Genomic DNA, 23,430 nt, shown 5'->3' on the forward strand with positions numbered 1-23,430 from the left:
CCTATACAGAAGAATGAGGGGTGTAACCATATGACATGTTGTAAGGTAAATCTCCTATACAGAAGAATGAGGGGTGTAACCATATGAAATGTTGTAAGGTAAATCTCCTATACAGAAGAATGAGGGGTGTAACCACATGAAATGTTGTAAGGTAAATCTCCTATACAGAAGAATGAGGGGTGTAACCATATAAAATGTTGTAAGGTAAATCTCCTATACAGAAGAATGAGGGGTGTAATCATATAAAATGTTGTAAGGTAAATCTCCTATACAGAAGAATGAGGGGTGTAATCATATAAAATGTTGTAAGGTAAATCTATACAGAAGAATGAGGGGTGTAACCATATGAAATGTTGTAAGGTAAATCTCCTATACAGAAGAATGAGGGGTGTAACCATATGAAATGTTGTAAGGTAAATCTCCTATACAGAAGAATGAGGGGTGTAATCATATGAAATGTTGTAAGGTAAATGTCCTATACAGAAGAATGAGGGGTGTAACCATATGAAATGTTGTAAGGTAAATCTCTCGTACAGAAGAATGAGGGGTGTAACCATATGACATGTTGTAAGGTAAATCTCCTATACAGAAGAATGAGGGGTGTAACCATATGAAATGTTGTAAGGTAAATCTCCTATACAGAAGAATGAGGGGTGTAACCATATGAAATGTTTTAAAGTAAATCTCCTATACAGAAGAATGACGGGTGTAACCATATGAAATGTTGTAAAGTAAATCTCCTATACAGAAGAATGAGGGGTGTAACCATATGACATGTTGTAAGGTAAATCTCCTATACAGAAGAATGAGGGGTGTAACCATATGAAATGTTGTAAGGTAAATCTCCTATACAGATGAATGAGGGGTGTAACCATATGAAATGTTGTAAGGTAAATCTCTCGTACAGAAGAATGAGGGGTGTAACCATATGACATGTTGTAAGGTAAATCTCCTATACAGAAGAATGAGGGGTGTAACCATATGAAATGTTGTAAGGTAAATCTCCTATACAGAAGAATGAGGGGTGTAACCATATGAAATGTTGTAAGGTATATCTCCTATACAGAAGAATGAGGGGTGTAACCATATGAAATGTTGTAAAGTAAATCTCCTATACAGAAGAATGACGGGTGTAACCATATGAAATGTTGTAAGGTAAATCTCCTATACAGAAGAATGAGGGGTGTAATCATATAAAATGTTGTAAGGTAAATCTCCTATACAGAAGAATGAGGGGTGTAACCATATGACATGTTGTAAGGTAAATCTCCTATACAGAAGAATGAGGGGTGTAACCATATGACATGTTGTAAGGTAAATCTCCTATACAGAAGAATGAGGGGTGTAACCATATGAAATGTTGTAAGGTAAATCTCCTATACAGAAGAATGAGGGGTGTAACCACATGAAATGTTGTAAGGTAAATCTCCTATACAGAAGAATGAGGGGTGTAACCATATAAAATGTTGTAAGGTAAATCTCCTATACAGAAGAATGAGGGGTGTAATCATATAAAATGTTGTAAGGTAAATCTCCTATACAGAAGAATGAGGGGTGTAATCATATAAAATGTTGTAAGGTAAATCTCCTATACAGAAGAATGACGGGTGTAACCATATAAAATGTTGTAAGGTAAATCTCCTATACAGAAGAATGAGGGGTGTAACCATATGAAATGTTGTAAGGTAAATCTCCTATACAGAAGAATGAGGGGTGTAATCATATGAAATGTTGTAAGGTAAATCTCCTATACAGAAGAATGAGGGGTGTAACCATATGAAATGTTGTAAGCTAAATCTCCTATACAGAAGAATGAGGGGTGTAATCATATAAAATGTTGTAAGGTAAATCTCCTATACAGAAGAATGAGGGGTGTAACCATATGAAATGTTGTAAGGTAAATCTCCTATACAGAAGAATGAGGGGTGTAACCATATGAAATGTTGTAAGGTAAATCTCCTATACAGAAGAATGAGGATGAGGGGTGTAATCATATGAAATGTTGTAAGGTAAATCTCCTATACAGAAGAATGAGGGGTGTAACCATATGAAATGTTGTAAGGTAAATCTCCTATACAGAAGAATGAGGGGTGTAACCATATGAAATGTTGTAAGGTAAATCTCCTATACAGAAGAATGAGGGGTGTAATCATATGAAATGTTGTAAGGTAAATCTATACAGAAGAATGAGGGGTGTAACCATATGAAATGTTGTAAGGTAAATCTCCTATACAGAAGAATGAGGGGTGTAACCATATGAAATGTTGTAAGGTAAATCTATACAGAAGAATGAGGGGTGTAATCATATGAAATGTTGTAAGGTAAATCTCCTATACAGAAGAATGAGGGGTGTAATCACATGAAATGTTGTAAGGTAAATCTCCTATACAGAAGAATGAGGGGTGTAACCATATGAAATGTTGTAAGGTAAATCTCCTATACAGAAGAATGAGGGGTGTAACCATATGAAATGTTGTAAGGTTAATCTCCTATACAGAAGAATGAGGAGTGTAACCATATGAAATGTTGTAAGGTAAATCTCCTATACAGAAGAATGAGGGGTGTAACCATATGAAATGTTGTAAGGTAAATCTCCTATACAGAAGAATGAGGGGTGTAACCATATGAAATGTTGTAAGGTAAATCTCCTATACAGAAGAATGAGGGGTGTAACCATATGAAATGTTGTAAGGTAAATCTCCTATACAGAAGAATGAGGGGTGTAACCATATGAAATGTTGTAAGGTAAATGTCCTATACAGAAGAATGAGGGGTGTAACCATATGAAATGTTGTAAGGTATATCTCCTATACAGAAGAATGAGGGGTGTAACCATATGAAATGTTGTAAAGTAAATCTCCTATACAGAAGAATGACGGGTGTAACCATATGAAATGTTGTAAGGTAAATCTCCTATACAGAAGAATGAGGGGTGTAATCATATAAAATGTTGTAAGGTAAATCTCCTATACAGAAGAATGAGGGGTGTAACCATATGACATGTTGTAAGGTAAATCTCCTATACAGAAGAATGAGGGGTGTAACCATATGACATGTTGTAAGGTAAATCTCCTATACAGAAGAATGAGGGGTGTAACCATATGAAATGTTGTAAGGTAAATCTCCTATACAGAAGAATGAGGGGTGTAACCACATGAAATGTTGTAAGGTAAATCTCCTATACAGAAGAATGAGGGGTGTAACCATATAAAATGTTGTAAGGTAAATCTCTTATACAGAAGAATGAGGGGTGTAATCATATAAAATGTTGTAAGGTAAATCTCCTATACAGAAGAATGAGGGGTGTAATCATATAAAATGTTGTAAGGTAAATCTCCTATACAGAAGAATGAGGGGTGTAACCATATGAAATGTTGTAAGGTAAATCTCCTATACAGAAGAATGAGGGGTGTAACCATATGAAATGTTGTAAGGTAAATCTCCTATACAGAAGAATGAGGGGTGTAATCATATGAAATGTTGTAAGGTAAATGTCCTATACAGAAGAATGAGGGGTGTAACCATATGAAATGTTGTAAGGTAAATCTCTCGTACAGAAGAATGAGGGGTGTAACCATATGAAATGTTGTAAGGTAAATCTCCTATACAGAAGAATGAGGGGTGTAACCATATGAAATGTTGTAAGGTAAATCTCCTATACAGAAGAATGAGGGGTGTAACCATATGAAATGTTGTAAGGTAAATCTCCTATACAGAAGAATGAGGATGAGGGGTGTAATCATATGAAATGTTGTAAGGTAAATCTCCTATACAGAAGAATGAGGGGTGTAACCATATGAAATGTTGTAAGGTAAATCTCCTATACAGAAGAATGAGGGGTGTAACCATATGAAATGTTGTAAGGTAAATCTCCTATACAGAAGAATGAGGGGTGTAATCATATGAAATGTTGTAAGGTAAATCTATACAGAAGAATGAGGGGTGTAACCATATGAAATGTTGTAAGGTAAATCTCCTATACAGAAGAATGAGGGGTGTAACCATATGAAATGTTGTAAGGTAAATCTCCTATACAGAAGAATGAGGGGTGTAATCATATGAAATGTTGTAAGGTAAATCTCCTATACAGAAGAATGAGGGGTGTAATCACATGAAATGTTGTAAGGTAAATCTCCTATACAGAAGAATGAGGGGTGTAACCATATGAAATGTTGTAAGGTAAATCTCCTATACAGAAGAATGAGGGGTGTAACCATATGAAATGTTGTAAGGTTAATCTCCTATACAGAAGAATGAGGAGTGTAACCATATGAAATGTTGTAAGGTAAATCTCCTATACAGAAGAATGAGGGGTGTAACCATATGAAATGTTGTAAGGTAAATCTCCTATACAGAAGAATGAGGGGTGTAACCATATGAAATGTTGTAAGGTAAATCTCCTATACAGAAGAATGAGGGGTGTAACCATATGAAATGTTGTAAGGTAAATCTCCTATACAGAAGAATGAGGGGTGTAACCATATGAAATGTTGTAAGGTAAATGTCCTATACAGAAGAATGAGGGGTGTAACCATATGAAATGTTGTAAGGTATATCTCCTATACAGAAGAATGAGGGGTGTAACCATATGAAATGTTGTAAAGTAAATCTCCTATACAGAAGAATGACGGGTGTAACCATATGAAATGTTGTAAGGTAAATCTCCTATACAGAAGAATGAGGGGTGTAATCATATAAAATGTTGTAAGGTAAATCTCCTATACAGAAGAATGAGGGGTGTAACCATATGACATGTTGTAAGGTAAATCTCCTATACAGAAGAATGAGGGGTGTAACCATATGACATGTTGTAAGGTAAATCTCCTATACAGAAGAATGAGGGGTGTAACCATATGAAATGTTGTAAGGTAAATCTCCTATACAGAAGAATGAGGGGTGTAACCACATGAAATGTTGTAAGGTAAATCTCCTATACAGAAGAATGAGGGGTGTAACCATATAAAATGTTGTAAGGTAAATCTCTTATACAGAAGAATGAGGGGTGTAATCATATAAAATGTTGTAAGGTAAATCTCCTATACAGAAGAATGAGGGGTGTAATCATATAAAATGTTGTAAGGTAAATCTCCTATACAGAAGAATGAGGGGTGTAACCATATGAAATGTTGTAAGGTAAATCTCCTATACAGAAGAATGAGGGGTGTAACCATATGAAATGTTGTAAGGTAAATCTCCTATACAGAAGAATGAGGGGTGTAATCATATGAAATGTTGTAAGGTAAATGTCCTATACAGAAGAATGAGGGGTGTAACCATATGAAATGTTGTAAGGTAAATCTCTCGTACAGAAGAATGAGGGGTGTAACCATATGACATGTTGTAAGGTAAATCTCCTATACAGAAGAATGAGGGGTGTAACCATATGAAATGTTGTAAGGTAAATCTCCTATACAGAAGAATGAGGGGTGTAACCATATGAAATGTTTTAAAGTAAATCTCCTATACAGAAGAATGACGGGTGTAACCATATGAAATGTTGTAAAGTAAATCTCCTATACAGAAGAATGAGGGGTGTAACCATATGACATGTTGTAAGGTAAATCTCCTATACAGAAGAATGAGGGGTGTAACCATATGAAATGTTGTAAGGTAAATCTCCTATACAGATGAATGAGGGGTGTAACCATATGAAATGTTGTAAGGTAAATCTCTCGTACAGAAGAATGAGGGGTGTAACCATATGACATGTTGTAAGGTAAATCTCCTATACAGAAGAATGAGGGGTGTAACCATATGAAATGTTGTAAGGTAAATCTCCTATACAGAAGAATGAGGGGTGTAACCATATGAAATGTTGTAAGGTATATCTCCTATACAGAAGAATGAGGGGTGTAACCATATGAAATGTTGTAAAGTAAATCTCCTATACAGAAGAATGAGGGGTGTAACCATATGAAATGTTGTAAGGTAAATCTCCTATACAGAAGAATGAGGGGTGTAATCATATAAAATGTTGTAAGGTAAATCTCCTATACAGAAGAATGAGGGGTGTAACCATATGACATGTTGTAAGGTAAATCTCCTATACAGAAGAATGAGGGGTGTAACCATATGACATGTTGTAAGGTAAATCTCCTATACAGAAGAATGAGGGGTGTAACCATATGAAATGTTGTAAGGTAAATCTCCTATACAGAAGAATGAGGGGTGTAACCACATGAAATGTTGTAAGGTAAATCTCCTATACAGAAGAATGAGGGGTGTAACCATATAAAATGTTGTAAGGTAAATCTCCTATACAGAAGAATGAGGGGTGTAATCATATAAAATGTTGTAAGGTAAATCTCCTATACAGAAGAATGAGGGGTGTAATCATATAAAATGTTGTAAGGTAAATCTCCTATACAGAAGAATGACGGGTGTAACCATATAAAATGTTGTAAGGTAAATCTCCTATACAGAAGAATGAGGGGTGTAACCATATGAAATGTTGTAAGGTAAATCTCCTATACAGAAGAATGAGGGGTGTAATCATATGAAATGTTGTAAGGTAAATCTCCTATACAGAAGAATGAGGGGTGTAACCATATGAAATGTTGTAAGCTAAATCTCCTATACAGAAGAATGAGGGGTGTAATCATATAAAATGTTGTAAGGTAAATCTCCTATACAGAAGAATGAGGGGTGTAACCATATGAAATGTTGTAAGGTAAATCTCCTATACAGAAGAATGAGGGGTGTAACCATATGAAATGTTGTAAGGTAAATCTCCTATACAGAAGAATGAGGATGAGGGGTGTAATCATATGAAATGTTGTAAGGTAAATCTCCTATACAGAAGAATGAGGGGTGTAACCATATGAAATGTTGTAAGGTAAATCTCCTATACAGAAGAATGAGGGGTGTAACCATATGAAATGTTGTAAGGTAAATCTCTCGTACAGAAGAATGAGGGGTGTAACCATATGAAATGTTGTAAGGTAAATCTCCTATACAGAAGAATGAGGGATGTAACCATATGAAATGTTGTAAGGTAAATCTCCTATACAGAAGAATGAGGGGTGTAACCATATGAAATGTTGTAAGGTAAATCTCCTATACAGAAGAATGAGGGGTGTAATCATATGAAATGTTGTAAGGTAAATCTCCTATACAGAAGAATGGAAGGGTTGTAACCATATGAAATGTTGTAAGGTAAATCTCCTATACAGAAGAATGAGGGCTGTAACCATATGAAATGTTGTAAGGTAAATCTCCTATACAGAAGAATGAGGGGTGTAACCATATGAAATGTTGTAAGGTAAATCTCCTATACAGAAGAATGAGGGGTGTAACCATATGAAATGTTGTAAGGTAAATCTCCTATACAGAAGAATGAGAGGTGTAATCATATGAAATGTTGTAAGGTAAATCTCCTATACAGAAGAATAAGGGGTGTAACCATATGAAATGTTGTAAGGTAAATCTCCTATACAGAAGAATAAGGGGTGTAACCATATGAAATGTTGTAAGGTAAATCTCCTATACAGAAGAATGAGGGGTGTAACCATATGAAATGTAAGGTAGATCTCCTATACATGAGAATGAGGGGTGTAACCAGATGAAATGTTGTAAGGTAAATCTCCTATACAGAAGAATGAGGGGTGTAACCATATGAAATGTTGTAAGGTAAATCTCCTACACAGAAGAATGAGGGGTGTAACCATATGAAATGTTGTAAGGTAAATCTCCTATACAGAAGAATGAGGGGTGTAACCATATGAAATGTTGTAAGGTAAATCTCCTATACAGAAGAATGAGGGGTGTAACCATATGAAATGTTGTAAGGTAAATCTCCTATACAGAAGAATGAGAGGTGTAACCATATGAAATGTTGTAAGGTAAAAAGAGTTAGAAGTAGTTTAAAATTCAATGAACCAAAACTATCCGTCATCACACTAGAAGTTAGCAAATGCAATCTGTTTATGATCAGTCATTATACGACCGCAAAATTTGAAAAAATTTTCGTCGTATATTGCTATCACGTTGGCGTCGTCGTCTGCGTCGTCGTCGTCGTCGTCGTCGTCGTCGTCTGAATACTTTTAGTTTTCGCACTCTAACTTTAGTAAAAGTGAATAGAAATCTATGAAATTTTAACACAAGGTTTATGACCACAAAAGGAAGGTTGGGATTGATTTTGGGAGTTTTAGTCCCAACATTTTAGGAATTAGGGGCCAAAAAGGGCCCAAATAAGCATTTTCTTGGTTTTCGCACTATAACTTTAGTTTAAGTAAATAGAAATCTATGAAATTTTGACATAAGGTTTATGACCACAAAAGAAAGGTTGGGATTGATTTTGGGAGTTTTGGTTCCAACAGTTTAGGAATTAGGGGCCAAAAAAGGGCCCAAATAAGCATTATTCTTGGTTTTCGCACAATAACTTTAGTTTAAGTAAACAGAAATCAATGAAATTTAAACACAATGTTTATGACCACAAAAGGAAGGTTGGTATTGATTTTGGGAGTTTAGGTCCCAACAGTTTAGGAATTAGGGGCCAAAAAGGGACCCAAATAAGCATTTTTTTTGGTTTTCGCACCATAACTTTAGTATAAGTAAATAGAAATCTATGAAATTTAAACACAAGGTTTATGACCATAAAAGGAAGGTTGGTATTGATTTTGGGAGTTTTGGTCCCAACAGTTTAGGAATAAAGGGCCCAAAGGGTCCAGATTTAAACTTTGTTTGATTTTATCAAAAATTGAATAATTGGGGTTCTTTGATATGCCGAATCTAACTGTGTATGTAGATTCTTAATTTTTGGTCCCGTTTTCAAATTGGTCTACATTAAGGTCCAAAGGGTCCAAAATTAAACTTAGTTTGATTTTAACAAAAATTGAATCCTTTGGGTTCTTTGATATGCTGAATCTAAAAATGTACTTAGATTTTTTATTATTGGCCCAGTTTTCAAGTTGGTCCAAATCGGGGTCCAAAATTAAACTTTGTTTGATTTCATCAAAAATTGAATAATTGGGGTTCTTTGATATGCCAAATCTAACTGTGTATGTAGATTCTTAATTTTTGGTACTGTTTTAAAATTGGTTTACATTAACGTCCAAAGGGTCCAAAATTAAACTAAGTTTGATTTTAACAAAAATTGAATTATTGGGCCTCTGTGATATGCTGAATCTAAACATGTACTTAGATTTTTGATTATGGGCCCAGTTTTCAAGTTGGTCCAAATCAGGATCCAAAATTATTATATCAAGTATTGTGCAATAGCAAGAAATTTTCAATTGCACAGTATTCAGCAATAGCAAGAAATCTTCAATTGCACAGTATTGTGCAATAGCAAGAAATCTTCAATTGCACAGTATTGTGCAATAGCAAATATTTTCAATTGCACAGTATTCCACAATAGCAAGAAATATCTAATTGCACAATATTGTGCAATAGCAAGAAATTCCAATTGGATTTCAATTGGAGTAATCTTTCTTTGTCCAGAATAGTAGTTGAATCAACTTAAATCATTGTTTTATACAATATACAATGTATATTCACTTTTACTACCAACTGATAGATTAAAACAATCTTTACCATTCAGTGATAACAAGCACTTTTTTTACATTTTAATATTTTATGATGTATTTAAATGAGTAGTTATTGTTGCAAACTTCATTAGAAATTTGAATTGAGATCAGTTTTGAAATGAGGGAAAGGGGGATGTGAAAAAAAAATTGGAGGGTCAATTTTTTTCATTTCAGATTTCATAAATAAAAAGAAAATTTCTTCAAACATTTTTTTGAGAGGATTAATATTCAACAGCATAGTGAATTGCTCAAAGGCAAACATTTTTTTTTAAGTTCATTAGACCACATTCATTCTGTGTCAGAAACCAATGCTGTGTCAACTATTTAATCACAATCCAAATTTAGAGCTGAATCCAGCTTGAATGTTGTGTCCATACTTGCCCCAACCGTTCAGGGTTCAACCTCTGCAGTCGTATAAAGCTGCGCCCTGCGGAGCATCTGGTTATATCTATTAGCCTTTTTAATTTATAAGCTGCCTTTATATATAATATATTAATATAATTTTATTCATATACAATTAATTAATCTGACAAGACATTTCTGTGTGTCAGTTTTTAACTATGATGTAATAAAAAGAACATATGGCATGTTTAGAACGACAAAACAAAGATGTGCATGTCTATACTTTCTCTTTACCATGCATTTAAAAGAGAGGCCATCAATAGGTTGTCAATGCAACAACACAAGGGAAAAAAACCAAAAGATTTCAGTTATACATATATAAATCAGTAGATATGATTTGATTTGATAGAATTAAAATTGAGAATGGAAATAGGAAATATGCCAAAGAGACACACAGCCAAAGTCCACCAATAGGTCTTCCGTGCAGTGAGAAAATCTCGCACCTGGAGATGGTCCTCAACTGGCCTCTACATAAAGTTGTGTACTAGTTCAGTGAAAATGAACGACATCAGATATTACTCCAAAACATATGAATTAACTAAAAATAAAAAACATACAAGACTAAAGTGTGTGTTTTAAGTATATTTGCCTAAATTGACAATTTCAACATTTTATATTTTGTAGTGTAAATATGACTTCTGTTGGGTGTGCCTTGACCCGTGGAAGAGACATAATTCCAGCACTGGTGGATATTTTAAATGTAACAGATACGAAGCAGTGAAAGTAGTCAATGAAAAAGTTAACAAAGCCCAAAATGAGGTAAGGACAAGTTAAACTTAATGACATGATCAATGAAACTGTATAGTGGACAATTTTAGAAGGTGTTGAATTTTTGCCAATTTTGCCATAAACATAATAATAGAAATGTATTATCCCAGGATTGATCTCTATGGATGATCATATTGAAGAGGAGAAAGAGAGAAAATGAAATTTACAAACTGTTTTGTCAATCGAAATGGTAAAAAGAAATCTTATGGGAAAACATTCAAATCTACTATGATGTATAGGTCACACTATTTTAGAGAAAACCTGTCATGTCACCCTTTCCTTGTCCTATTCTAGAATACCCCATGTATTTTGAACCTATATACAAAGGTCCATTATTATACCCCCGCTTTAAAAAATGAAATTTACAAACTGTTTTGTCAATCGAAATGGTAAAAAGAAACCTTATGGGAAAACATTCAAATCTACTATGATGTATAGGTCACACTATTTTAGAGAAAACCTGTCATGTCACCCTTTCCTTGTCCTATTCTAGAATACCCCATGTATTTTGAACCTATATACATAGGTCCATTATTATACCCCCGCTTTAAAACAGGGGGGGTATACTGTTTTACCTCTGTCTGTCCGTCCATCAGTCCGTCCGTCCGTCCGTCAGTCCGTCCGTCCGTCCGTCAGTCAGTCCGTCCCATGAAACTTTCGTCACATTTTTCTCAGGAACTACACATCCACCCTTTCTGTAATTTGGTATCAACATTTATATATGTCAGCCATACCGTGTGATGCGTTTTCAGATTCATCACTTGACAACTTCCTGTTTACCGAACACTTGTCTGATTTTACACATGATAGCCAAGTTGAAAATTTTCGTCACATTTTCCTCAGGAACTACAATACAAGGATTTCTGAAATTTGGTTTCAGGATTTATATAAGTCAGCTATACCGTGTGATGTGTTTTCAGATTCATCACTCGACAACTTCCTGTTTACCGAACACTTGTATGATTTTACACATGATAACCAAGTTGAAAATTTTCGTCACATTTTTCTCAGGAACTACAATACAAGGATTTCTGAAATTTGGTTTCAGGATTTATATAAGTCAGCTATACCGTGTGATGCGTTTTCAGATTCATCACTCGACAACTTCCTGTTTACCGAACACTTGTATGATTTTACACATGATAACCAAGTTAAAAATTTTCGTCACATTTTTCTCAGGAACTACAATACAAGGATTTCTGAAATTTGGTTTCAGGATTTATATAAGTCAGCTATACCGTGTGATGTGTTTTCAGATTCATCACTCGACAACTTCCTGTTTACCGAACACTTGCATATTTTTACACTATTAATATTATCCACTTGCGGCGGGGGTATCATCAGTGAGCAGTAGCTCGCAGTTTCACTTGTTTGACCTTTGTATGTTTGACTTAATATTTAAAGACATATAATTTAATCAATCAAGGTCCAAAGGTCAGCTATGCTGGTATAGCAAGGAATCAGTTTAGAACTTTCTTACTATGTTGCAATAAATTTACTTTTTTATGATCTATAATTTGACAATTTACTCATCTGATGATATTATTCATGACCCCATTGATAAATTATTTATGAACAAAAGGTCCATTTAAGTTTTTATAAGAGAAGAAGACCTACAAAGAATTTTCACTGCTTCTTTTCCTGAAATGACTTTCTCAAACAGATATTTGAAAACATAACATGGTGTTAGACAGGTAGAATTTACTCATTAGATATAATGTGATGTGCAGTACAACTAGGGCACTGATTGTGATTGTGATTTTATTTTAAAGGCTGAAGACCACAATACAAGCATGCAGGAATTGAATAAATTTGTACATTACTACACGAGGTTTAAAAATCATGAGAATAGTTATAAGGTAATTATATATAAGTTACACAACAACAAAAACATGAGCAAATTACAACCCTGATTGAAAGTTATCAAAGGTACCAGGATTATAATTTAGTACGCCGACGCACGTTTCGTCTACATAAGGCTCATCAGACTTAGTGTAGCCTGTGATTAGGGATAAATACAAAGCAAAATCAACAACAAAATCCCAAGAGATGAATTTCTGATTCCTTATTACAATGTATAAGTTATTTAAACCTGTTCATGAGGTTTTTATTTTTACCTTTTTCTTGTTCTTTATTCTAATTTTGGTTTAATTAGAATTAAAGCTTCCACATTTGTTCCTGATTTCATTAACAAATTAGCAAAAACAATCCCTCACAAAAATGTTTTTCTTTCTAGATGTATACTGACTAAATGACACCCCCATCTTTTCATTCATAAAAACAAAAACAAATATCTGTTTTCAGTCAAGTGCTTTATTTTACTACTTGTCACTGGTAAGATTTATTTGTTTTTCTTCTACAGTTGGAAGAGCCATTACTTAGTACAACTAAGAATAAGATGATGAAGTTAGCAGAGGCTGTGACAGACATTGCTACAGCTAATGCAGAGACCAAGTTTGTAGAGGATGCTGTTCATCAGTTGTTAAAGGCTAGACGTGTTCTAAAATGTTCTTATGTGTATGGGTATTACCTTGATGGACCAGGGTACAAGAAAATTGTGTTTGAATTCATGCAGGTATGTGTATAATTACTACCTGGAGAAGCCATGGCACAACAAAATTATATCATCAATACCATTAAAAATTTACAAGAAAGTTGAGAGATACAATAATTTGTGGATTATCTCCCTTTGTCCATTAGAAAATGTTTCCAATTGAATGATGTTTTGAAATTAATTAGCTTATCTTCTTAATGGCTGTGAATAAACTGTAGTTTTTCAGATGAATATAATTTAATACTCTCTTATTATTTGTCTGTTTTTAACTTATCTTTAATGATTCAATGTGGGTTACTTTGCATCAAGTGTCCATTATTTCATGCATGTGCTAGATGAGTTTAATCTTCAAAGAATTTTTTCTAAAAAAGAAAAAAAATTAATCAAAGGCCTATCTTGATCTTCCTGAAAAGGTTAGCTGTAACTTTGAAGTCCATGCAGCAAGATGATGAACAAAGATAATGACTGTTCAATTATGCAAATTAATTTTGAAACTCGCCTACATCTTCCATATTTTTTGTCTCTATCAGACGGAGTTAGAAGAATGTACAGAGATATTATCTCAGATGGTCAACAGACTTTATCTACGTACTCCACGTAAACGAATCATAGAGCAGGCACAGATTGTCCAACGTAAACGTCAGGAGTTCCTGTCGGCTATTATGAAGGGACTGGTTCCCCCTGAAACACCACCAGGGCTCAGGAAACAGAGGAGAAGGAAATACAGCATGGATTTTGAAGATGTAATTATGATTGAATACAACAACAAAAATATAATATATTATTTTCAGTAACTTATTAGTATTGAAAAAATGATCAGATGTAAAGTTCATATGATGTAATACGACAAAACTGTACATAAAAAAAAAGATATAAGATATTATTTATGGGAGCTAGAAACTTAAATGTATTTTTGTATGGTTCTTGTATATTGCATGCTTTATTTTCCAATTTTCATCTTTCATATAAAATAATAAAAAATATAAAATATATATCAGAATTGTCAGTATATAATAAAGTATAAGGCTTTATTATTTATAACCCTGCTTTGAAAAAGGGGTCTACTGTTTTTCCTCCGTCTGTCCATCCATCCATCCGTCCATCCGTCAGTCCATCCGTCTGTCCATCAGTCCATCCATCAGTCCATCAGTCTGTCAGTCCATACGTCCCATGAATATTTTTTGTCACATTTTTCTCAGGAACTACAATACAAGGATTTCTGGAGTTGGTTTCAGGGTTTATATAAGACAGCTATACTGTGTGATGCATTTTCAGATTCATCGCTTGACAACTTTCTGTTTACTGAACACTTGTATGATTTACACATGATAGCCAACTTGAAAATGTTCGTCACATTTTTCTCAGGAACTACAATACAAGGATTTCTGAAATTTGGTTTCAGGGTTTTTATAAGTCAGCTAGACTTTGTGATGCATTTTCCGATTCATCACTCATCAACTTTCTGTTTAACGAACACTTGCATATTTTAACACTATTAAAATTATCCACTTGTGGCGGGGGTATCATTGAGCAGAAGCTCGCAGTTTCACTTGTTTTTTTTTTACATAATTAAAGCATTACAATTATCTTTTAACACACAGGATGAATTGCGATCGGCTGTTTTAGCCTCTATACAAGATGTAGACCCAGCTAATCCATGGATAAAGGATGCCTCAGGACGTCATACCAACGTTACAGCCATGTTAGATTGGCCTGACAGTGATGACAGTGACACTGATGTTACTACTATTATAAAACTTCATGGTAGGGATTCTTATAGAGTTAAAAAGTAGGGTCGTTAGTTTATGCAGTTAACAGGTCAAACCATACACTATTTGACTTAATTTTTTTGCCATATTTTAACAAATTTTAATGGTCAACAAAGTGAGATTTTTCTAAAGTCTTGTATGCAGACTTTTACAAAACAAAAAACTCTATTATTGTATAGCAATATAATATTTCCCACAGAAATTAACCAAAAGTTAGCGTGCAATAAATTCCAATATTGCACTAGTGCAATAAATCTTCAAAATTCATGACGTCATCAATGACAAAATCTTAGTTTAAACCAATTTTTACTTTCGAATATTATATTGCTATACAATAATAGGGTTATTGCATGAATATTGGGGAATATTCATGCAATAACCCTATAATATCCACAAAAATACAATTTTTCTCTCAATTGACGAAAACTGGTATCCACGAAAAATAAAATGAATCTGCAGTTTATGTAGGACATATTGGCTACTTTCTTTGAAAATCTCATCATATGACCCAAAGGTGAATATGGTGAACAACAATGAAAATTTGTGATCAACATGAAAAATTTGGATGTTTTCTCACTTAATTTATTGAAAGTAAATCTTGCATTAAATTCATCATTTTTAAAAGAAGAAAAATATCATAAATGTATTTCAGGTACATGTTTAAGGAAGGGTTGCAGTAGAACTCGTGTGAAAAACCCACGGACAGGTGATTGGCATGAGTATTGTAGCAGGGCATGTATGCAAGCAGATCAGATACAGGCCTCTCAGGAACAGGGTAAGATAAAAAATAGGTTTCTCATGAATGAGGTAGTCAGATAGGGGCCTATCACAAACTAGATAAGATGATAAATAGGTTACTCCTAAACAGGCCTATTTTAGTCAGATATAGAAATCCAAGAAACAGTAAGATCAGAATAATGCTTTTAAGAAACAGGAAGTTGAGAATAGATACATACCTTAGACAAAACATTATAGTACGAACAACAGACATGCTTGGAATACACTAGATACAGTTCAAGAATTTAAAGTGAGAGCATATGCAAGCCTCTTAGAAAATAAGTTTAAATGTAATTTGCACTGCATTTCATATTTAGTTTGAAGGATTGTTTTGGTAAAATCATAATGCATACCAATATTGTTTCACCAAAAAAAGTTGATTTTGCAAAAGATTTGTTTTTCATTTAAGATTTATCGGTTGTTCCACTGTCTATATCACTCAGCTCAGCTCTTAACAAAATTGCATATCACGGCTTTGTGAGGTCAAATAAGTTTGATTTGTCCATAATAATTTTTACCTAGACATATGAGCGAAATCATAATGATTGAACCGATTTTGATCAATTTGACCCAAACTTATCTAGTTATCTTCCCGTCTGCTGGTGAAACAAATAAAACACTTTCAAAAGACAAAAATACAGCCCAATAAATCGATTATCAGGTCATATGCATATTGATATTACAAATATCAATTGCTCGACACAATATGAACGACACATTATGAAGGCTTCTAATTGTGACTCTCAGCTGTTATTTTACAATATCAATATCCAGACAACCTGATAATCTGTACCAACATACAATGTAGGCCACAAAGGAATTGCATTGCTGAGTATAATATTTGTATCTCTTTACAGAAGAGTCACAAGCAGAAGTAGTAGTTGATGAACAAATGGATTTATTAAGAGCTTTAGAAATGTCCAGATTATTGTATCTACAGGAACAAGGAATTCTGTTCGATCAACAAAGGTATACAGTGTTTATATATCTCAACTTGTACGATTCGCTCGTGTATGTAACAATGTTTTAGATTTTAACGAGAGAAATTTATGTATTACTGAAAAATTATTACACCAGGGTTTTCGATATCACAAACTAGTCAAAACATTTACTAAATTTTATCATCGGTATAAGGACATCATTCGTAAATATAGCTCAACATGCAGACTTCTTATACGTTCAGGTATTTCACATCCAATTTTTTATGGAAATATTCTTTATAAAGCTCAAAGGTGTCAGTATTCACCTCAGAAACTAACAAAACCTTTGAATAGACTTATTAAGAAGGGATATAGTTACGATACTGTTGTCAGGTCATTAAAGATTGCATATTTTGGCGTTAATATTGATTCACTTATAGGGTCTTTGCGTCGGAACTAAACACATTTATTCAAAAACCAGTTGTTGGCATGACACGGGTTATGTTCTTCTCATATATATTATGATGGTATGATACTAAACCCCTTACGGGAAGGATTGTGCCTGATGTTCATATGATGAAATCATAATCTTTCAGTCAGTTTAATTGAAGTCTGGAGCTGGCATGTCAGTTAACTGCTAGTAGTCTGTTGTTATTTATGTATTATTGTCATTTTGTTTATTTTCTTTGGTTACATCTTCTGACATCAGACTCAGACTTCTCTTGAACTGAATTTTAATGTGCGTATTGTTATGCGTTTACTTTTCTACATTGGCTAGAGGTATAGGGGGAGGGTTGAGATCTCACAAACATGTTTAACCCCGTCACATTTTTGCGCCTGTCCCAAGTCAGGAGCCTCTGGCCCTTGTTAGTTTTGTATTATTTTAATTTTAGTTTCTTGTGTACAATTTGGAAATTAGTATGGCGTTCATTATCACTGAACTAGTATATATTTGTTTAGGGGCCAGCTGAAGGACGCCTCCGGGTGCGGGAATTTCTCGCTACATTGTAGACCTGTTGGTGACCTTCTGCTGTTGTTTTTTTCTACGGTCGGGTTGTAGTCTCTTTGACACATTCCCCATTTCCATTCTCAATTTTATACTATAAAGCTGACTATGAGGTATGGGCTTTGCTTATTGTTGAAGGCCTTATAGTGACTTATAGTTCAGTTGTTAATTTCTGTATCATTTGGTCTTTTCTGGAGAGTTGTTGCATTGGCAATCATACCACATTTTATAAGCTCACCTTTACTCATCACTTGGTGTCAGTAGTCCATGGTCGTCGCCTTCGTCATCTTTTACAAAAATCTTCTTCTCTGAAACTAATAGCCTAAATTTAACCAAATTTGGACACAATCATCACTAGGGTATCTAGTTAAAAAATGTGTCTGATGACCCCGCCTGCCAACCAGCATGTCAGACATGGCTAAAAATAGAACATAGGGGTAGTATGCAGTTTTTGGCTTATATCTCTGAAACTAAAGCATTTAAAGCAAATCTGACATGAGGTTAAAATCATCATCTGATTTAGATTTATCTGCCCTGAAATTTTCAGACAAATCCAACAACCTGTTGTTGGGTTGCTGCCCCTGAGTTAGTAATTTTAGGGAAATTTTGCAGTTTTATTATTACCTTAGATATCATTATAATATCTAATACGTCTATTAATTATGATTTCAACCTTATTTTACATGATTTCCAAAGCATCAGTAAATACAGGTGGGCGAGACAGGCTCTTGAGAGCCTCTAGTTATTACAGATATCTATCATTACATGTTTATAAAAGGAAATACTGAACATATGTCAATGAGACAGCACCCCAACAGCCCAAACAATAAAAGGTCATCTACAGTTCAAGACATGGTCTTAATTATAGACAAGTGTCATGAAAAAAATTGAAAATGATGGACTGATGTTTTATAGTTTGACATCAAGATCAAAATGGCGGGTATAACCAGTGTTCACCTCAGATATTTCATTTAGGCCCAGGTAAGCGGGGGAAATTGAAATACCACCTTCTTTCTAAAATTTATGGATCACATCCATAGCATAATCTATAAGAAAACCACTTCTGATTATTATAGCATTACATTACCATGAGGCTAAAACTACTTATACATAGATAATTATGTTATAATCCTGTGTATTTCAGCAGAGACAGCGTTTTGATTGGAGCACAGACACCTGAGGAATCAGAAGGTTTGTAACTAGCTTTTCTCTTATTCTTTTTTTACATTTTTTGAATGGTGTTACAAAAATATTTCTCTAATTTTTGTGCTACTTTCACATTTTTTGATAGGTGTGAGAAAAATATTTCTCCTCACTAGTGATATATTTGTTCTCAGTAAATGATTAATAAAACTTTATAATGACGTCACATTTTCTTGGTTTCTTCTGAATTTTCCAATTGTGATTTCATGAAAAAGCCAACCTTGCTTGATGACGTCACATACAAAGAACACAACTTTCTGCATTTGTTTTTAAAAAGACCAATAAAAATCATTAGAGAAACAGATTCCATCACTATATCTTTTGTATTACAATATTTCTTAACTCTCAACAGTTAAATTTTAATTATCTAAAAAGCTAGAAAAGCCTCACACTTTAAATATTTGAATTATGATTTTTACACTTTTTAGTGTTTTTTGCCAAAACTTTATAGTACATAGAGATAAGACATTATAGAAAAAAATGTCAGTAAAAAAAGAGATTTGAGTCATGAATCATATTAGATACTCTTCAATATTGAAGGGTGACTGTTTTTAAGATGCACATACAATTTGTCTCTGTAGAGGATCAAGATAATCTTTTTCTTTAAAATAATGGAATGAACTCAAGCTGAGTAAACTTAATCAAGATATACTGTTTTGTGTTACTTAATGCTTTGTGTTTGTTAATTGTAGATAAAAAGTTGAAATATATTGTTACCACACAAGATGAGCAGAGATCCACTGAATTAGGGGATACTGTCCAAGGTGTTCCGAATAGAACTGTTGAGGATGTCCACCATAGTGACTGTATTGACTGTCGTACCGTTCAGAAATTATTGGCTGACACAGGCATTGGTGACCTTGACCTTGGACCAGAATATATGTTAGATCTAGAAACAAGTGACCATACAAACAATATGCCAGATGAACTGTTAGGAGCATGTGCTGCTGAAGTAAGCCCTGATCATGGACATCAATCTAGCCCTGCACATGGCATTTCTAATGATTTGACAATCCTTGATTTTGATGGTGCTTCTACAAATAATAAAACTTTTGGAATTATAAAAAATCTCTCTGTATCTAATATAGACTTTGGCGAAGACAACAAAGCAAAAACTTTCTCCACAAAACCAAAAATCACTAATACAATAGCAAATAATACGGGAGAGTTGTTGCCTAAAACTAGCAATATATGTTGGTCCAACCTGAGCAGACAGAGAAAACAGAGCAATCATGACAGACAATATATGGAGTTAGAACTAGCTGACCAAGCTTCAGGTGGTCATGCAGAAGATCTCTCTATAAAACCTACACAAGAAAACCAGAATGATTTTGACCTTCAACTCTCCTTGAAACAGTTCATGAATGAGCTCACTTTACATGGTTGTAAAGAATTCGAAAATAAACCCTCAGAAGATCAAGAATACAAAACAAGGGAGACAACAAATTTAGATTTGCCTATGTTAAATGTTAAGGGAGATAACTTCGATCTTTCTTTAGATTTAGACATGTCAGTTAAAAGTGGATATGATCCTTCTATTCAACTTTCAAGTGATGAACCAGGACCAAATCATACAACAGATCTAGAACTAACTACAGATCCAGTTTTAACTGCTGATCTGAAAATAACGTCAGATCTGGAATTTGACGATGATATGCATGAAGCAGAAACCGTAGTTACAAACTTTCTCAATGCACAAATGTTAAAGAATTTTACACTTGAAGCTGAAGTTGAAGATTTTCAGGAAAATAACAATCTCCCCTCTCCCGGTGCCTCTGTAGATCCATCATTTCTTAACCAGACAGATGATGCAAGTCGTAGAGATTCTACAGTAGAATCTGTCAATGAAACTGGTGATGATAGTAATATCCAGAACATTTCTGGGATGGAAGAGAACGATTGTGATGATAAGTCAACATTTGTGTAAAAGCTACTGCATTTATTTGTTGTACTTCAGTCTTTAAACATGTTGTAATTTAAAGCTTAAAATGACTGTTAACATGGTTAACATGGATCATAAGACAATTAATAGCTTCAATTAGTTTAGTAATCCCATTTAAAATTAAGTAATGGAACAATGTATTACAATTAAACCTGTTAAAACTGAATCTTTTGAAGATGGTGTAAATTGTCAGTTAGAGAGTTGTTTGTTTTATTGATTGTTGTGATAAAAAATTTGTGCTGGGAACAGATTTATTTGTTTTTGAAAGGTCACTTTAGACATGGTAGACTGTTTCTCTGTATTGGTATTTTGATAGAAAATTACTTGTTATAAAATAACAGAATTGCAATGTTATTCCAGGTGAATGTTGAATAATCTGATAGAGCTTATGTATTATAATTGGCTGAACCGTAAATTAAAATCTTTGCCGCATAATTTTAGTGCTATTGTTTATAAGTTTTCATGAAACCAAGGAAAATCAGATTTTAAATAGGATTGAGTTCTGTATCAACCCTTTTCTATCAGTGTCTAAACACCTGTACCAACTATAGAATAAGATGATAATCTATTAGAAAATCGAGTGATAATCATTTAAAAATATTTCTATAGAATTAGAAATTTACCAAATAATTTAACATTTAGCCATTTTGAAATGGTTTTGTTGGTTACCATAAGTGTTTGAATATATATGATAAGTCACCTTTGGTTTATTTCACAAAAAAATTGAGTTTGAAAAACTCCACAAATTATTTGTTTTCCTCTATATCATAACAATCATAATTGATGGATTGATCAACATGTTCAGACTACCTTCATTGTTACAGCTATATTAGCTATATTGCCTTCTAATGATATATGTAATGCCTTCATATCAAATTACATACACTATATTGTAAAAAGCTTCAGCATGAAGTAAAACTTTTAGTGATAGTTTAACAGTCCATTTTGCTTGTTTTACACATATTATAATTTTGCAGTTGAGATTTTTTTGAAAGTATTTTTTTTTGTATTTGCTTCATAAAAATCTTTTTCTACAAGAATTAAGAGGGTACACATTTTTTTTTACAAATGTTTGTAAATTAATCTTTGCAAGATACAATGCAAGATGTATGGATGACAAAGAACATTAAGAATTGAAAGAACTTGTCAAAAATTTTGTTTCAAGATGGAGCACTTTAGCATCTGTCTCCTCTGTGACTCAATAAGGGCCTGCTTCATTTATTAATTTTCTGTGACCAAAATCTGCCAATAATTGGCCTGATATTCTTTGATTAATGAGAAATATTTTTTTAAATTTTTATATTAAACCTATGTCAGCAGTATGTCATCATTTTTACCCTTTAAAAGAATTGGATAACCTTTTAATAATATTTTTGTGACCAGATATAAGCCATGTGTGAATATAGATATAAAAGTGATAACAAGTCAGATATTGATTATTGAAAAGTACATTGAAATAGCTAAAGTTATGTGATTGTGCAGAATTGTCATGAAATTCAACGGTAATATTACAAGGGTGGGAACTCTGTTTTGCCATTCTTTATTTCATATTGATCTCTTTTTGTCTGTGTTGTTTGTTTTTTAGCTCACCTGACCTGAAAGGTCAAGTGAGCTTTTCTCATCACTTGGCGTCCGTCGTCCGTCGTCTGTCGTCCGTCGTCCGTAAACTTTTACAAAAATCTTCTCCTCTGAAACTACTGGGCCAAATTCTACCAAACTTGGCCACAATCATCCTTGGGGTATCTAGTTTAAAAAATGTGTGGCGTGACCCGTCAAACCAACCAAGATGGCCGCCATGGCTAAAAATAGAACATAGGGGTAAAATGCAGTTTTTGGCTAATAACTCAAAAACCAAAGCATTTAGAGCAAATCTGACATAGGGTAAAATGGTTGATCAGGTCAAGATCTATCTGCCTTTGAAATTTTCAGACGAATAGGACAACCTGTTGTTTGGTTGCTGCCTGTGAAATGGTTATTTTAAGGAAATTTTGCAGTTTTTGGTTATTATCTTGAATACTATTATAGATAGAGATAAACTGTAAACAGCAATAATGTTCAGCAAAGTAAGACCTACAAATAAGTCAACATGACCAAAATTGTCAGTTGACCCCTTAAGGAGTTATTGCCCTTTATAGTCAATTTTTAACAACTTTTCGTCATTTTTTGTAACTTTTCTAAAAATCTTCTTCTCCAAAACTACTTTGCCAAATTTAACCAAACTTGGCCACACTTATCATTGTGGTTTATAGTTTAAAAAATGTGTCCGATGACCCAGCCTGCCAAACAAAATGGCCGACATGGCTAAAATTAGAACATAGTGGTAAAATGCAGTTTTTGCTTTATATCTTTGAAACTAAGACATTTAGGGCAAATCTTTCAAGATTTAAATGTCCATCAGAATAAGATATATCCCCTCACAAATTTTGAGTTGAATCGGACAACCTGTTGTTGGGTTGCTGCCCTAAAATTGGTGATTTTAAGGAAATTTTGCAGTTTTTGGTTATTATCTTGAATACTATTATAGATAGAGATAAACTGTAAACAGCAATAATGTTCAGCAAA

General features: G+C 33.7%; 1 protein-coding gene across 2 annotated transcripts in view; it reads left to right on the plus strand.

Moving 5' to 3' along the window:
• LOC139499461 (ankyrin repeat and IBR domain-containing protein 1-like) overlaps positions 1 to 23,430 on the plus strand; it is a 53,286-nt gene that overhangs the window by 27,643 nt on the left and 2,213 nt on the right. Inside the window, exons 14-22 of one of the 2 annotated variants that reach the window (XR_011658194.1) lie at positions 10,554 to 10,688; positions 12,470 to 12,556; positions 13,060 to 13,272; positions 13,782 to 13,994; positions 14,853 to 15,015; positions 15,673 to 15,795; positions 16,655 to 16,766; positions 18,868 to 18,914; positions 19,619 to 22,452. Coding sequence is in view for 1 of the 2 variants with exons in the window: in XM_071288142.1 (XP_071144243.1) it covers positions 10,554 to 10,688; positions 12,470 to 12,556; positions 13,060 to 13,272; positions 13,782 to 13,994; positions 14,853 to 15,015; positions 15,673 to 15,795; positions 16,655 to 16,766; positions 18,868 to 18,914; positions 19,619 to 20,853 (2,328 nt within the window). In the remaining variant the exon portion in view is untranslated. Of the gene's footprint in view, positions 1 to 10,553; positions 10,689 to 12,469; positions 12,557 to 13,059; positions 13,273 to 13,781; positions 13,995 to 14,852; positions 15,016 to 15,672; positions 15,796 to 16,654; positions 16,767 to 18,867; positions 18,915 to 19,618; positions 22,453 to 23,430 lie in introns of those variants that run through there. The other variant, XM_071288142.1, reaches the window with a different exon arrangement.

Source organism: Mytilus edulis, chromosome 12, assembly GCF_963676685.1.
Source record: "Mytilus edulis chromosome 12, xbMytEdul2.2, whole genome shotgun sequence".
NCBI lineage: Eukaryota > Metazoa > Mollusca > Bivalvia > Mytilida > Mytilidae > Mytilus > Mytilus edulis.